The sequence below is a fragment of the Rhinolophus sinicus genome, linkage group LG09 (genome assembly GCF_036562045.2).
Source record: "Rhinolophus sinicus isolate RSC01 linkage group LG09, ASM3656204v1, whole genome shotgun sequence".
Lineage (NCBI taxonomy): Eukaryota > Metazoa > Chordata > Mammalia > Chiroptera > Rhinolophidae > Rhinolophus > Rhinolophus sinicus.
Genome location: NC_133758.1, coordinates 71,218,283 through 71,236,039, shown reverse-complemented (window position 1 = coordinate 71,236,039; position 17,757 = coordinate 71,218,283). Strand labels below are relative to the sequence as shown.

The 17,757-nt window shown below is 40.7% G+C and overlaps 1 protein-coding gene across 5 annotated transcripts in view; it reads left to right on the top strand.

The window, feature by feature from the left end:
• GSAP (gamma-secretase activating protein) overlaps positions 1-17,757 on the top strand; it is a 99,707-nt gene that overhangs the window by 62,405 nt on the left and 19,545 nt on the right. For all 5 annotated transcript variants that reach the window (XM_019744568.2, XM_019744572.2, XM_019744569.2 and 2 more), the window contains 5 exons: positions 1,114-1,167; positions 10,986-11,114; positions 11,721-11,779; positions 12,477-12,508; positions 14,789-14,850. In XM_019744568.2, the coding sequence (XP_019600127.2) occupies positions 1,114-1,167; positions 10,986-11,114; positions 11,721-11,779; positions 12,477-12,508; positions 14,789-14,850 (336 nt within the window). The remainder of the gene's footprint in view (positions 1-1,113; positions 1,168-10,985; positions 11,115-11,720; positions 11,780-12,476; positions 12,509-14,788; positions 14,851-17,757) is intronic.

Sequence of the window (17,757 nt, the reverse complement as noted above, 5' to 3'; positions counted from 1 at the left end):
TATGCTGTGCTAACAATTAGCGTTATTATACTTATTTTTTTCACAAAACAAGTTTATTGTGGTTGTCTCAACAGTAGCTGTGTGAGTTGTTATACCTATTTTAAGATGCTATTCATAATATAAAACTGTAGTGAAATTTTAGAGCGTTTTTGAAGTATCCTCTGTTGTTTAGTAGTGATAAGTGAAGCACACAAAAGATTCTTATTACAGGCTTTTTATGCTCTCAGTGGAGAATTCAATTGCTTGAATGCTCTGGAAATTTATTTGTCCACTGTTGCAATCCTGCCTTTCACAGGAATATTGTATATCTGTAAAATCCAGGATATTTAAATTGTAAAGAAGTACCAAATTTTATAGCTACATAACACCTTCTAAATTATTTTCTCACATATTATTTACTTTTTTAGGACATAAAAGATGAATTGACTAGCTGAGAGGCTAATATACATAATTCACATAGAAACACACTTTAAAAATAACAGTGAGTCAAGGGCGACTCTGGAAGTTTACCCTTGTGGTAATGCTCACTAGTTAGCAGAATGTTCTAACTGGGATTTCCTGAGATGGACTGCACGCCCTTCACATTGGACCATGTGATATCCTGCATCAGTTCTTTACGAGGGTCTCTTTGCTCTGAAATTACAGGGGAGGATGAGGTGCTGAAAAGTTTTCCACTAAAGTCACACCAGCATCCCATTAATCTCGGTTCCTTCTAGTGAGGTGGGACCAACTGTAGTACATTTAAACAAAAGAGGAGAAGAGGGAGGAAGGAGTACAAAAATGGAACCTATCCCCCTTCTGATTACACCAGTGGCACAAATGCAAATGTGTAAGCAATATGTACTATTTGCTCTGTGGTTCTTCATTAGTCTTCTTTCCTTTAGCGACACTGTCAACTATTATTATAATCATAACTTTAAAGACTATTTCCCTTCCTGAGGCAAGAGACCGGCCATGTTCACTGTTATTTATAAACCCCAAGGTTTATTTAAAGCCGAGGTTAGCAAACTGGAAGCTGCCCTCAGTTTCTATCTGTGCAGAAAACTTCCTGAGGCTCGAGTTTGTGGCCACTGATATGTTTAGCAGTTGTGTGTCTATTTTTTCCCACCATAGGAAATTCCTGGAATAACCCTTGTGACGGAAGAGATTGCATTGCCTCTAATGAAGGTAAGTCCCTCACAGTTAGAGACAAAAGCACAGACACACGTGGCTTCCTCGCTGCCTCCTCGCTCACTGGAGTTAAAACTTGGCTGTCCTGAGTGTTATGGTGGTTCCAAAAGGGATTGTGAACTGTCAGGGGGATGAGGGTAAAGGGCAGGGCTAGTTCTCTAGGAAACCCTTCCCAAGTGGTTGAGTAATCACTAGGAATGATATTAGGGCAGTTCTTAGGGATGCCCTTCAAAGAGGGAAGTTTTCTGAAAATAGAGAATTACAGGTCCCAGTGTAAACCATATAGAACAAGTACTTTCTATCACACCTCGCATCAGTCAGTACTGGAGGAGTTCTTGGAAACGATCTTTAGACGGCCTGGTAGCTGTTCTTTACTTCATTTGTGCCGTCACCCCCTCAAGACATACAAGTACACACACACACACACACACACACACACACACACACACACACTTTTAAACCATTAAGTAACATGTCTGGGATTATTTAATTTCCTTGTGGTTCTAAGAACAGCCTTTCTGTTTCTCAAGAGTGTCCTGTATCCGCTCTCTATGTGGCCTCGGTCAAGCTTTACTTATGTCCTTCCTGCTCTGACTGTCTTTCTGCAGTCTGGTGGTTTCAGAAGAGTTTCCGAATACAATAGGTCGAGCAGGGTGGAGTGGGTGAGTAGAAAAGAATGCAAATGTAGTTAAAAACTGGGGAGTATTTTAGCATAGTTTACTTGAAGATCCTTTGTTGTTTTTGGCTTTGCCTCCTGTTAATTATAGATTGGTGTGTACTGGGAAATCTCAACTCCTGGCTGCAGGCAGCTCAGTATGCTGCTGCCTTTTATTTACATTTGATTCTTTTGGATCCTTGAGGGGCTGGCTAGACCTGGGCAGCTGGGGGAAAGAAGTGGGCATTTGAGGTCACAGTGATGCATTGGGGCTGAGAGAGGACCGATGGGGGCAGGTTTAGTGGTTCTGGTTTTGGTTCTAAGAAGAGTGCTTTAAGGAGAGACTTACAGGGATGTTTCTAGGCAGAAGTGTGGGGCCACTGTGAACCTCTACAAAGGTAGGAAGACACAGGGAAAATAAAGCTTTAATTAATAGTTTAACAGGTTCTTGTTAAGAGCCTCCATCCTTTCATTTTATTGTTCCTGCTTCTACTACTCATCTGCCAAACCTATAATGTGTTTAATGGACAAACAACAAACTCGCGAGGAAATTTTGAAAAAGAAAACAAATGTCACCCACAATTCTACAGCTCCTGTACCCCATATCAACTGTCTATTTCTCCCCATTTCCTCTTGGACTCTGTCATAGGTATTCGTTTTTGTCTAGTAGTAATGGCAATCTAGAGATAATTAATAAAGATTACAAATTATAATATATCATATACATTCCGTGTTGGTACATAAACATCATAATTATGATTACTAATGACTTCACGGATTCTAGTGTGTTGCTGTGTCTTAATTTACTTAATCATTCTTCTTTTTTGGGACATTTGTTTCTAGCCCCCATTTAAAAAACTTGCTATAATTTTGCAGTGACTATTTTTATACAGACAGCTTTTCTTTGGATTTATTCCTTAAGGTTAAATGCCCAGGAGTATTACTGGGTAAAAGACTATGACAATTTTTATAGCTTTTGATTCTTATTACCAAATTGATATTCAAAAAAAGTTGTGATAATTTACACTGTTATAAGGGATTCATGAGTTTATCAATTTTATTATAATCTTACTACAATGTATATTTTCATTCAGAATAGTTAAGTAAGTATATAAGAGTGATGGGAAGATTCTCTTAAACTTTTTACCCATTGGCTTATTCTAAGAATATGTTTTGGCTTTGCTTGGGAACAAAGTAGCTTAATTTTGTACTCTGTGGTTTGGGTTTCTTTTTTTCCTTCTGTTTTTATGTGTGTGTATATAACATGATGTGTTTTTAATTGTTCATGATTTTGCTTTTTTTTCTCTCCTTGGATATTCATTGTGACTTCTCACTTTTTCTCTTCTCCCCTAACTATCTTTAGCATTTGGCCCTGCAGACGGTTGTTTCCCATTAACCACTCCCAAACATACTTGGGAGCTCTTTGGCGATTCCACATGTGTCCACATGCTAGTAGGAAGTGTTACCTAGGACAAGTTTGAACTGTGGATCTTTTCATGACCCTCTCCTCAGAGACATGATCCATTGGGGAAGGCAGAGGTATACGGCTGGGTCTGGCCTTGGGCTCAGGAGAACATGGTACTGGATTTGGTTTGGCCTGCTCCCCCACCGCCACCCCGACCCCAATCACTCAGTCTGGGAGACTCTAATCAGTACCTTCCAGTTCACAGGACATTTTGCCCTGAGTTCTCTCATTTGTTTCCCTGTCTCTACTAGCATAACATCCATCACTATAAGCTTCTGCCTTTGACCTACTTCTTCCACCCCAAGTCCCAGCTTAATTACATTGTGACAGACCTGGTTGAAGTGGCACCTCCCACCCTTGAGCCTCCCTCCCAGCCCCAGACTGCTCTTGCCATGCTTACCACTGGCTCTTAGCACCTACAACCTGAAGCACAAGGTACCTCTCGAATGCATGCTTGCTGCCAGACTTCCCATGAGGCCCAGGAGAACTCTGTTTACTCTGAGCACTTGCTTCCGTTCTCCTTGGTAGATGAATGCCCTAATAAGGAGGCACTAGAGGGAAGGGAAAAATGAAACCAGGCATAGGCTTTCCTCCTGCTCTCTCTGCAAATCATTTCAGTGTGAAGTGGAGCAATTTACAATTGTTTAATATATGAACATGTTAGGATGTATAAACCAGTTAAATTAGAGGATTGTTACCTGAAAGACAAAAGACTTCCTGACTTATAAAATGACTTCCACAAGAATTTAAGAAATGAAACAAGAAGTATATTTAAACAAGGTTTTCGCTTTAAAAGGAATGCCATCAAGAGTGAACTCCCTAAGAATGATTTTATCCCTTCTTAAAACATGGTTTTCTCTAGGGAAGTGGCAACTTTTGTAAAGGTTAAAAATTACCCTTGGTTTTATAGTGAGAAGAGAAACTGTTAAAACTGTCCAACCACAGGAAGCATGTATGAGGTGTGATCAAACAATATGGAGAATGTTTAAGTAAAAAACAGTTTATTACAGTAAAAGACACATTGCCATTAATTCCCCTCAAAATATTCCCCCTTGCTTCAAACACACTTATCCCATCATTCTTGCTACTTTCTGAAGCAGTTCTGGAAGTCCTCTTTCGTAAGTGTCTTTGGTTGCACTGTCGTAGCTGCCTTGATGTCCTGAATCCTTTTGACTTTGGGGAAGAGCCAGAAGTCCCTTGGCACCAGATATGGTGAATAAGGTGGATGAAAACACACCATAATGTTTTTATTTGACCAAAATTGCCATATACCAGAATTGATGTGTGACACGGAGCATTGTCATGACAGAGGATGATTTATGACACACTTTAAAACACACCTTCTCTCAACTATAGCTCACACCTGACTGACTGCACTGAACAAGTTGAAACTTGTCACACACTGTTACTAAGGTTCAATGCACTGCTTCCCATATTGAAGATCCTTGCCTTTCCGTTGGATGGCACTTGGCAGAAGCATTCACCATATTTTGTGATCACAACGGAAGGGCTCAGTGTCACACCTCGCTTCTGGTATGGCAATTTCTGTTAAATAAAAACATTACGGTGTGTCCTCATCCACATTATTCATCAGATCTAGTACCATGCGACTTCTGGCTCTTCCCCAAAGTCAAAATGACCAGGAAAGGGAAATGTTTTCAATTGATTCAGGACATCCAGGCAGCCATGACAGCACAACTAAAGACAGTCACGAAAGAGGATTTCCAGAACTGCTTTAGAAAGTGGCAAAAATGATGGGATAATTGTGTTTGAAGCGAGGAGGAGTATTTTGAAGGGTATTAATGGCAACGTGTCTTTTACTGTAATAATTTTTTAATTTAAACATTCACCATGTTATTTGATCTCACCTTGTATGTATTAAAAAAAAACCAATAACTTACTTGAATATAAAGATAAAAGTTGAATGAGAATGCCACAAATGGAGAAATGTAGTATTTTTACCAAAGTATTTTTTAAGATAGACAGCTTTAGTTTCATTTTATAAAGTAAGGAAGCCTTTTATTTAACCATTTGTTTAGAGATTATTAACCACCTGACCCAGAGACTGGAAAGGCCAGAAAGACTTAAAGTTCCTCCGCACTAATGGCCACTCAGAAGGGAGGGCGTCTAAAAGAGTAGTTGACACCTGGACTGTTCTACATTCAGAGACTTATTTACTTAATTATGCTTCTTCACTTAAAAATTTTTTTAAAACTTTTAACGGGGCAGAGAGCATGAGTATAATTCATAGCTTAGTGAAATACAGCTGTCTTTTTGGAAAAGACAGCTTTTCCTTGACCCTTCCTATACAGATAGCAACCAGCACTTAAATAAAAGGTTTGTTAGATATCCATGCAATTCCAGTGTAATAGCTGGCAATTTTTTTAAAAATTAGAGTTGTTGCTTAGACAACAATGTAGCATTACCAGAAATGTCAGTTGTTTATGTGGGAAATATTAATTAATTTTCCACATTTCAGTTTGTACATATGTGATATTGTGTTATAAGTAGAAATATATATTTGGTCTTCATCCATAGTTCCTGGCTCAGAGCTTGTAATTTCCTAAGTGGTAAGAGCTACAGAAACATCTTTTGTTACAATATTTGCTGTTTGTTCCCAGTTACTGAAATAGTTCCAGAGCACAGAGGTGAGAAGAATGTCCTTTGTTATTTATAACAAGCCCCTTTCAATCCACACCTGAGTTTATGTTAATGAGGTGACTGTTGGAAAGCACCTAAGGGTGGGACTGTGGCCTCCAGAGCCAACCATGTGATTAGAGGGTGGGAACTTTCAGCCTCACCCAATTCCCCACATCAGAGGTGAGAGTGGCTAGAGATAGAGTTCACTCACCAATAGCCAATGATTTACTCAATGGTGCCTAAGTAATGGAGCCTCCGTAAAGAACTCTCACTGGAGGGGTTTAGAGAGCTTCTGGGCTGGATAAACATGTGGAGGTACTGGGAGGGTGGTTGGTGTGCCTGGAGAGGGCACAGAAGCTCCGAGCGCCTTCCCACCTGTGCATACCTTGCCCTAGTATCTCTCCCATCTGGCTGTTCCTGAGTTGTATCTTTTATGGTAAGCAAACTGTTTCCCTGAGTTCTGTGAACCACGCTAACAAATTATTGAACCCAAAGAAGGGTTCTGGGAACCTCCAATTTGTAGATTGTCGGTCAGAAGCACAGGTGACAACCTGTACTTGCTATTGGCATCTGAAGAGGGGGCAAATTGTGTGGAACTGAGTCCTTAACCTGTGGGATTTAACACTATCTCTAGGTAGGCAGTGTCAGAATTCAGTTAAATTGTAGGACGCCCAGCTGATGTTGGAGAATCGATGGATGTGGGGAAAAACACCCACACTTTTGGTGACCAGAAGTGAAGTATTCTGTGAGTAGAGTTGTAAAGAAAACATAAGCATTTTTCCTATACAACATATTTTCTGGGACAGTGAGTTAAGGCAAATTCAATTAATATTGTAAAACTTAATTTTATGATGCTACAAAGAAACACTATTTATTAGAAACAGAGTACCAGGCTGGTAAATTCATTGCTGTCATGTGTGGAGATGGGGATACCTTCAGTTTACTTCCCAGATGATGAAATTGCGGAACAGGCCCAGGGTCAAGGATTCTCGTTTTTCTTTCTCTCCTACCAGCCACTCGGCTATGCTGCTCTTACTCATAGTTTTCGTTGGAGATAAAATGTTTAATTCTTAAGGTTGAGAGGAGGGGAATACCTCAGCCGTGGCTTTCTCAGGGTATATGCTAATTGTGGGATGGAATAATTTAGAGCCATATTTAGTGATTATATTTAAAAAATCCAGCCCACTAAAAATGGTAAGAGAACAACCCTGCTGGGCAAAGAAGAGAGATTTTATTTTTTTAACTAGCTGTTGGGAAGAAAGAGGAAGTCCATTTATAAATAGGAGAACTTGCAACATGCAATGCCCTTCACAGGAAGCCTCAGGAGGACAGTCACTTGTCCTGGGTCTGGGCGGCCCAGTTCAGAGCATCTGGCTTGATAGGTGTCTTGCTAGCTTTGTGGACACAGATGTTTCTATTTTATTTTGTCCGTGTTGGAGGTAGTAGGTCACTATTTCTCTGGCTGCAAGTAAAAGCTGACACTGAGACGGAATCCACTGAACAGCCAAGTAGACTGATGCTTCAGCTCCACTACTTGAGCGCTGGCACAGAGAGTGAAGATTCTCTCTGAGTTGGCTTCCTCTGTTGTAAGAAGATGCTGGTTAATCAGAAGACTGAGGACCAAAGCCGGAGGGTCATTTAGAAATGAAAGGCAGATGTTTTTTCCTGGCAGTAATTTGTGGATGAGCCAGTATCACAGGGTGGTTTTTTTTTTTTTTTTGGTGTTTTTGTTTGTTTGTTTGTTTTAAATCAACGGTCAATCCAAATCCTAAGTGGGAATCTGTCCCTTAATGTAACCCTTTGGTTCTTTTGTTCAATTAATAGTTGTGATGGTCTACATGTGGTAGTTACTTCATGTCATCCTAAGAGACAAAAAAACATTATTTCTCAAGAAGAGACTTCTTTCAAAATCAAAGTTTAAAACTCCTGCTTGTGCAAGGAAGTGCTTTTGGATCATTTCTTGAGTATATGATGGCTTCTAACACCAAGTCTCCCAGAAGTAGTTAAATTCATGGGTATTTTTCTTATAAAGCATTTTTGTATATTTTAAAGCCTTATGAGCTCTTCAGGTAGTTGGCAGTGTGCATCTCTGGCCGCTGTGGCTCTCACGTTGCTCAGTTGTTGAATGAAGGTGGTGCCTATCGCTCACTTCATTCCCTAAGTGCTAGTTGACTGATCAGAGTGGTTTTCTGTACTCCCAGGCTGGCTCTCTCCCCACCATACTGTGTTACAACATCTAAAATTTTATCTTGGAGCTTCTTTTGTTCTCTGGCTTAATGAGCATACTGGCATTCACTTGGCTTTTGTTCTCTGGCTTCACTTGGCATTTGAGATCCTTCACAGATGGGCCCTAACTCCCTTTTCAGTGCTGTCTCCTAGCATTCAACAACACAATCACGTCTTCAGACAGCGGTTCTTCATCAGCCTTTAAACCAGAGGTGTAGATTGAGGAAAATGTTTGAGGGTGGGAGGGAGACTAGGATTACCCAGACATGCTCAAGTATGTTCTCAGCCCTGGCTGAACAATAGAATCACCGGGGAACTTGTAAAACTCGGGAGGCTCAGGTGACACCCCACCAGGTAAATCTCTAAGGGGTGGAAACCGGGTGAAGTTTGGAGTCAGCTCTAGTGGCTGTTTTCCCCCTAGGGAATGAAGTGCTGTTTGGTTGTTTTCTCTGCTTCCTCTAATGCTCTGCCTCTGATCTAAACCCAGAATCCACATTTGGAGCTCTCAGCCTTCCTCACTTCCCAAGAGCCCCACGTGGGATATCCTGTCCTTATTCTTCATTACTTAAATCCATTTTCATCCTCTGGGTCTTATGTATTAAGCAGGCTTCCAAATAGACCTTCAATTTACAGTGATCTCTGTGAGTTTTCATAACTTAAAAAGTTGCATCACATATCTAGTAGATACCACATAGTGACATGTGCCACTAATTGTTTTTCTCTGTGTGCCCTTTACTGGCTATGGTACAACATCCAGTGCAGTGACTGCCTTGAAAGACCTATAAATTTATATTAAAGTATTTCTGGGGCTTTTGGCTAACAGTGTTTCTTTTGTAAGTAAGTTGTTGTTATTGTTTTAAACTTAGATCCTTTTCCTTCGAACTCAAAGATTTTGAACTATTTTAGGCCATGGATTCCTTTGAAAATCTGGTGCAAACTGTAGACCTTCTTCCCAGAAAAGCGCTCAGACAAACATGCACTCCATTTTAAATACAGTCAGTGGGTTCATGAGCCCCTTTGAAGCCTGTCTATGGACTTATTTCATTGGTTTATTCTCAGTTGAGAAAAGGGATTTTTTTTAAATGAGGGAGCGAGAAGGAAGGTCATTTTGGGAGAGATTGTTTCTTAGGCGCCACAGCGTAAGTGTGTGATGGGCTCTTCTGACAGGAGGACGGCATTTGGCCTGAGGCGAAGAGGCCCTGTGACAAGCAGGACGCCAATGTGCTTCCCTTCCCACACCTTGTCCTGGGCAGGGTCGGGCGACCACACGGTGGAACTGGAGGCAAAGCAGGCAGAGCTAATAGCGTAACTGACCACAAGATGTCACCACAACACCACTGAGTTTTCCGGCTTTTGGCAGTAGTGTGTCTGAACCCAGAGGTAAAAATAGCAAGAAAGCTGTAGTGACTTGCGTCAGAGGCCTAACTGGCCAAAGTGAGCAGGATTGGCTTTCATTATTATTATTATTATTATTTTCATTACAAGGAATACCAGAGGGTAAAGGTATAAAGAAATGGAAAGTTATGGAAAAGGTGAGTGAGATAGGTCAAATGGGGAGTGTGCCCTGACTCCAGTGTTCTGATTTCCCCTAGAAATGATACTTTCTTGGGAATAGTTTTTCCTGTCTTTGTGAGAAGGGATTTTGGCTGGACTGGCCTTTTAGGCTTCTAAAACAGCAAGTTAACATTATCATGTAACTCACTTTAAGGATCGTCCAAAATCCATTTTAAACCAATTGTGACTGCCCTTTCAATAAGAATTTGGAGAATGTATTTATTATTTAACATTTAACATAATAGTGCTGTTATTTAACATAAGGGCATTTTTTCTTGATTGAAGCATATTTCACTTTAAGTTCTCTTTTTCTTGCAATACAGCCAAGTCTGTTACCGCAATAGGTTTAGCTACTTTGTTTTATGGCCACACATCGCACCCTTTGCCCCAGTCAAATCTTTTATAAATGCATATTTTGGGCAAGAAAGTGTGTATCATAGATCTATCTTCATTGATTAAAAAAAACAACAAAAACAAAACCCCAAAAACCAATTTGGAGCAGCTGCTCTTCTCCGGGCCTGCCCGCTCTCACCATCTTGAGAATATACTATCCTTTTAACCAATCTGCTGCTTGCTTGACTTAAAAAACTAAACAAAAACAATTTGTCAGTATATCCTTCAACATTAAAAAATGTATTATTATTGTGTTTAATTTAAAAATAAACACAATGGATATATTCTTGCTCAGGGTAGTACAATTATATCAATAAGTTAAAGACCTAAATAGGATGCCAACTATTCTGTTCTGAGGTATTTGACAGCTGAATGTGAAACTAGGTCACTGCACCTTTCTGATTCCTGGTTTGGAAAAAAATCTAGTAAATAAGTAAATAAGCTTAGCAGGAAAGTAAGCCTATTCCACATACTCCAAACCTTATGAATATTCTCTGACTGAACATGGCATTGTTGATACAACCTAAGTCAGAAAAAATGGGTCTCTGGGGAGGAAATGACTTGTGTGTTTAACATAGGCTGACCCGCTTAGCCTTCACCCAGGGGAGACATACCAGTCTGGAGAGGTGAGCAATGGTTCTCTCTGTGTAAAAGGGGGTAGAAAAGGAAGTGGGGAAAGCAAGACTCTAAGTCTATTTTAGAATTCCTATCAGGATGAGAATGCCATCCTTCGTGGGAAGTATTCACTCGGAAATGCTGCCACGCAAGAGCTGAGGAAGTGAGGCATGCCCAGCTTTGCAGCAAGGAAGGCATGGTCCTTTCTGGGTTGTTTGGCCAACACGTCCTGCCTCTTCAGCTCGCTGATGTTTTTGTTTCCTACAGGTGCATAGCTTTCAAGGCTACTGGGAAAAACTGAACTTCCACCTGGAATATGTCAAGTACTCCAAGCCCCCCTTACACTATAACAACAGCGTGGTCAGGAGAGAGTGGCACGGCCTGATCTCGGAAGAGGTATGTGTGGGTTCCTGAGAACAACACAAGAAGCAAAAGCAATGGTGTATTAGACCCAGGTGATACCTGTGAGATGTCAGGCTGGCTTACATTTGCAGCACCCTCCCCATTGCCAGGCACTACTCATCTCTCAGTAGGCAGACAGAGGGGCTTCTCTGTTGCTTCTTTGGGGTGATGGACCAGTTCTGCATCTTGATTGTGGTGGTACATGAATCTATGCATGTGATAAAACGACATAGAACTACACACTCATTGTACTAGTGTCAGTTTTATGACTTTGATAGTGTTCTCCATATAGCTGTATAAGTTGTAAACACTGGGTGGGACTGTGTAAAGAGTAACAGATCTCTCTGTAGCATTGTGTATAGTTGTAGCATTGTGGCCTATCACATATTCTTGACCTGCAACTTCCTGTAAATCTATAATAGTTTCAAAATAAAACATTTTTAAAACAATTTTCTAAGAATCTAGGTGTTTTACCTGTTTACCTGGAAAGAGTATTTCTTTTTTCTGAAACTCTCAATTGTATTACATTATGTCTGTGTTGTGAAAAATGTCACCCACAAAATCATCACCTTTCACACTCTGACATGTTCTCACTCCTAGAAAACAGGAAAAAGAAGATCCAAAGTGTATGAGAGGAACATTCTTGATAATGCAATCAAGTAAGTAAAGTTAGGGATTATTGTGTCTGTAATGTAATTATCTCTTGCAGTTATTTTGTTAGCTACCTTTCATGGAAGTAGCTTACTTTCTTTGTGTATCCTCAGCAAAAGTGATGCTGTCAGCAAATGGCTGTAGCCACTGGGCCCTATTCTGGGGTTTGAGGCTGAAGTTTCTAGTGGGAAAAGTTTATCTGTTAAACGTTACAAACTTGCATCCTGGAGTTGGATGATTTATCAGGGAGAAGGGATAAAGGAAGCTCTTATTAATGGAGCCCTTTAGGCAGGTACAGACAGAAGGCTGATAGAGAAAAGTGTTAGTGGGCGGGTTGGTGAGCTTGCTCTTATTTTGAAAGCAGATTTTCTGGATAGTGAGTCATCTCAGTGCTACAAGTACAGGCCCCATTCCAACCTCTGTTCTATTTTCTGTTCCCATTATTTCCAATAACTGAGAGCTGCAATTGTTGTAAATTATTGTCATTATTTGCACTAAAAGGCTTTGAGTTTTATAATTGCCTAATGTGGCTTTTGCCAAGTTGATTAAAGTTTTTGAGGTTTTTAGCAGCCCGAGTTTCTGCAGTGGTTTTATGGGTTATGGGTTTTTAAAGGACATCTTTGTATGGTGTGTGGCTTTCTTTTTTTTTTTTTTTTTTTTTTTTAATGCTTCCTGTGTGAATAACATTGGCTACTTTCTTTGTAGGGTGATTTCTAACCTAGAAGCAAGGAGTTTGGGTAAGAAAAGCCTTCTGGATTTCAGTCAGTGTTTTGTTTATAACATTGTTCTTCCTTCCACTGTGGGTTGGCAGGAAGATCACTTCCAACAGTGTGGTGAAGGCAGCTCCCTTTCATGTCTTCCTGCCAGAATCGTCACCCGGCTCCTTCCACGTGTGTCTTGGCACCAGGACCTTCAGGGACAGCTGCTGAGTGTGCTTTTGCTACAGGAGTCCCTGAGTGTTGGTGGCCTTCTGGTTTTCCTTCTTTGTCCTCATAGGTGTGATCTCATGAACAGGCCCCCTGGCTGTACACACAGGATGCGATCCCCTTGGCTTAGGGACGCTTCCTCTCCAGCTGTCGTATCTTACGAGGGCCTGTGACTTCTGTGCTCCTTTCATGTTGGTTGACACTTGGGTACTCACTGGACTGGGTCATGGGGATGCAAAATTGAGGAGCCTCCTGTGGGTCCTGTGGCTGTGGGGAAAGAGCATGGGCTTGGAGCCAGACTGAACTGGACTTGAATTCCAGCTCGGCCACATGCTAACATGTGCGCTTGGGCAAGCCGTTTATCCATTTTGTGTGGTCCTGCTCAGGGCAAGGGCAGAGCGAAAATGAGAGTAAAGGGGGTCATGTTTATAGCACCTATTGCAACGCTTGACACGTGTGGGCTCCCTGAGGTGGCTGCTTTATCATTAGTGTATGAGAAAGAAATGCTAACACACAATTTCGAAACCAGGTGACAGGTGTTATGTCATCTCGGTGTGCAGGGGCGAGGGACTAGCTCACTGCTGGGAATGGTTGGGGCAGAGTCTTGACAAACGAGAGGGACTTAGCTGGGAGGAACTGGAAGAAGAGAGTGCTAAGCATATTCAGGGATGAGACCTTTTGTGGTTTTGGTGGTGGGACTCTCTCATGGCTGATAAAGGTCAGCCTTTATTTAAAAAGCTGTTGTTTTTATATCGCACCTCTGTCTTATGGGCCTGAATGTTTAGGTATGTGTTGGGTGACCCTAGCGGAAATTATTTTATACAGTGTGTTGCTGCACGTCCTACAGCTGTGCACACAACCTATGTGAACTGTGACGGTGAACTTGTCATCCAGCCCAGAGGGGACCAGCCCCTGGCCCTGTTTCCAGGTTATCTGTATCTGAAGTCAGAGTTTCTGCCACTAGCACCAGGCAGGAGCAGATGGCAGGAGTCCTGCCCAGTGCCCCGGGGTGTGATTCAGGGGTTTTGCAATACGGGAAGTGTTGCCAGTCTGGAGCATGTGCTTTGCTGGTGCTAGTTTCCTAGGGAGAACACCATCACTGCCAGAAATGGAACCCTCCGTGTGAAATTCAGGGCTACTGGGCTCAAGGTCTGAATGACTTCATCTTACTCATGGAGGTCGTGTAGGATCCAGGTAGGATATCTCCCGAGAAGTGGAGAGGCATCCATGCCCTCCCACAAGGAGTTGGCCCACAGACCAGGGTGGTTCTGCCCTCTCGACGCTGCTGTGCCTTAGGTGTTTGGAATGGGAAGAACAGTTAAGGAGTATTAGGGCAGACCTTCCAATGAGTCTGTTTGCCTGCCCTTCAGCCTTGCTGCTGTTATGCAAATCATGGTGGAGAAAGTGACATTTGATTTAACCTTAGATGTCACTTTTCCATCTTGATCTAGTTACGTTTTCTGTCAGATAACTTGTGCCAATTACTATTACTGCCACAGTAGTTGACTGGTCCCCTCAGCTTAGTAACTTCCAAAGACACTGAACTATGGGGGCTGGGGGAGGGAGTGTCAGAAGGAAGGGAGTTATGTGATCCTCTGCCGAATCCCTGTCCCTGGGTTATGGCCCCTTAAGGTTAAGAGAAAGCCCAGGTCACTCTGTCTCCAGTGAAGCAGAGGTTCTTAGACAGCAGTGAGTTTTTTGTGTTGAAGAAAAATCAAAGTCAGAGCCTGTAGGTATTGGGAAATGCTTCCTCCCTCCCTCCGTTCCTCCCTCCATCCCTTCCTCCCTCCCTCCCTCCGTCCTTCCCTCCCTCCCTCCCTCCCTCTCTCCTTGCCTCCCTCCCTCCCTTCTTCCCTCTCTTCCTTTCTTCTATTCATCCTTTCTTTGTCTCTACCTCCCTCTGTTGCACAGAGCTCTCTGTGTGTCACTTGAGTGACAAGTTCAGCTTGCAGGTCACACTTACCTGATGAAAAATTCTCATCTATCAGGGAAGTGTTATGACTCAGGGAAGGGAATCCCAGGCTGATTCCTCTTCTTCTAGCCCATTTTCTGTGAACGACCCTGCTTGACAATCGCTCTGTTTAATTTCAGAGCCAAGATTGATACCCCTCTTCCAGGAGGAAGACAACCCCCAGAGGCTACTTATGGGGCTGGTGAGTGGTCTGTGGGCTGTTGGGATGCTGGCAAACGATGGGCTCCAAGAAAAGGGCTAGACTGTCCTCTCATTCTAACCTTGTTCTTCGAACACATAGCTGTGCCCAGCCACTGTGGGCCCTGTGTATTCAGTAGTAAGGAACACATACATGATTTCTGCCCCTCATGTCTGGTTGGGGAGACATGCATTAATCAATCACCCTAATAAATACATAATTTCAAAACAACATAAGGAAATGTACATCATTGAGACTGTTTAAAAACAGAGGAAGAAAACAACATCTCTATGGATTTGTATTTGGGGTTTAAAATAAAACAAAATAAAGTATTGTTTCTCAAGAAGTCCTACTACTAAGGAGATGAAGGAAATATAAATCAAAATAAATTAATTGAAGAGCAGAATTGGTAAATAAATCCAAAATCTTTAAAAGACTGATTAGAGACACCTGGAAAGTAATGAAATATTTTTAATACTGTGCAGTCTCAGACATGGGATTAGATATGACAAGTTAAAATATATGAGAAAAATATGTAGAAATACATATTCATACACTTAAAAATTCTAGTTAAAGTTTCCTTGGCAAATAGAATGACCAAACTTGAGCTGAGAAGAAATAGAAGAGCTGAAAGCACAATAACCATAAAATAATCTGAAAAAAAGTCAAAGATTCTCTCCAAAAAAAGGCCCCAAGTTACTTGGTGAGTTTGTTCTTCCAAACTCTTAAGGACCAGGTCATTCCTGTGCTATGTAAAGTGTTTTTGAAAAAAGATGGGAAGTTTCTTAATCACTTTAAAAGCCAGCATAATCTTAAAACCAAAATTTGACAATGGCCACTTTTCCTTATGAATATAGATACCACAAGCTTAATTAAAATACTTTCGGTGGTTGCCTGTTAGCTCACTTGGTTAGAGCGTGGTGCTGCTAACACCGAGGTTGCCAGTTCGATCCCCACATGGGCCACTGTAAGCTGCACCTTCCTTACCAAAAAAAAGAAAAAAAGGAAAAGAAAATACTTTCTAGCGGTATATTTGAAAATACAATGTGGCCAAGTAGGATTCTTTGTAGAAAGACTTAATGTTAGGAAATATGTTAATAATATCAGGAAATATATTTATTACATCACTAGGTAAAAGAGAAAAAACTATAATCTTTATAAGTGCTAAAAGTTGATAAAAGTGAAATTCCAATCTTGGAATACACTAAGTCAATAAGACAAAGAATAATCTACTACTAATAGCCAACATCTTTCTTAATGGAACTTTGGAGATATTCCTATTAAAATCAGAAAGAAGTTAAGGATCCTTGCTATTTTCATTAAAATTTTACATGGTTCTGGAAATTCTAGCCAATGCAATAAGAAACAAAAGAAGATTATAAGATTGTATAATGCAACAAACAAAATAACCCATTGGATAAATGGAAAATAAGGAGCAAGTTAGTAAGCTGATGATTCTATATCTATTTTCTTTTTTTAATTAGGATTAACCAATTAGAAAAGATAACAAAAAACAATACCCATTTCCAAGTCCTTCACATCTAGGTTTAATAACATTACAAGCAAAAAGCCAATAAAATTTGTGACAGTTGACTGATTCACTTGATGAAGTTAAGAGACATGGGACTGGCATTACCAGAGGTCTGAATGTGTTGTTGATCTCCAGTGACAGAAACAATATGGTGCTTGTACAAAAATAGTCAGTCAGTAGACTCTAGTTTAAATTAGAATCTTTAGCATATGTTACATGAGGCATTTAAAAATCAACGTGGAAAGAAATAATTTTTAATAAATCAGTCAATAGTTGCCTACTTATAAAAGAAATTAAGTTAGATTCCTCCTATCCCGAATACCACCACTTTATACCATAAGCCAACAGAAATATCAGATAGGTTAAAGAGTGTGAAATATAAAATATTTAACTGTGTGAAAGAATTTGAGTAAAATAAGTAGATAGTAAAATAGTACTGAAATAGGGAATGCCTTTTAAGTTCCTTTAATTTAAAAGGTTGGACAATTACGTTTGTGAACTCATCCTTGAAAAAGCGCTGCATACCTCATTGCTGAATATCACTGTGGTCACCTTCGAAGAACTCCCCTTGGGAAGCTATGCACTGATGCCAGCGGCTAGTCCACCCTTCAAAGCAATTTTGGAACTCTCTTTCTGGAATGGCCATCAGAGCTATCGTCATATTACCCTTGATGTCCTGACTGTCATCAAAATGTCTTCCTTTCAATATTTCCTTTATCTTTGGGTATAGAAAGAAGTCACTGGGGGTCAGATCAGATGAGTAGGGAGGGTGTTCCAATAAACACAGTTATTTGTTTACTGGCTAAAAACTCCCTCACAGACAGTGCCGTGTGAGCTGGAGCGTTGTCATGATGCAAGAGCCATGAATTGTTGACGAAAAGTTCAGGTCGTCTAACTTTTTCACACAGCCTTTTCAGCACTTCCAAACAATAAACTTGGTTAACTGTCCAGTTGGTACAAATTCATAATGAATAATCCCTCTGATATCAAAAAAAGGTTAGCAACATCGTTGTAACAAGGTCACAAACTTAATTGTCAAACCTCGTATTATTTAACTTAGACATATAGGAAAATTGACGATAATTTAAATGTTGTAGTAGCAAAGTAGCGCACAGGGAATTGGACAGCCTCATGCCCGGCAGTTGAGAATTAGTGCAGCCACAGTGGGCAGTATCACCACAAACCTTAAGTGTGTGAACCAACAAAATCCATTTCTAGGAATTTAGTCTGACAAAAGAATTGGGGATATGGCAAACAACTTTCATGTAAGGAATTTTAATGGTATTATTAACAGTATTAAAAGAAATATCTGATATGTACAAGAAGGGAATAAATAATTCAGTTATAATACTTTCGTAAAATTGAATACTGTGCAGCCA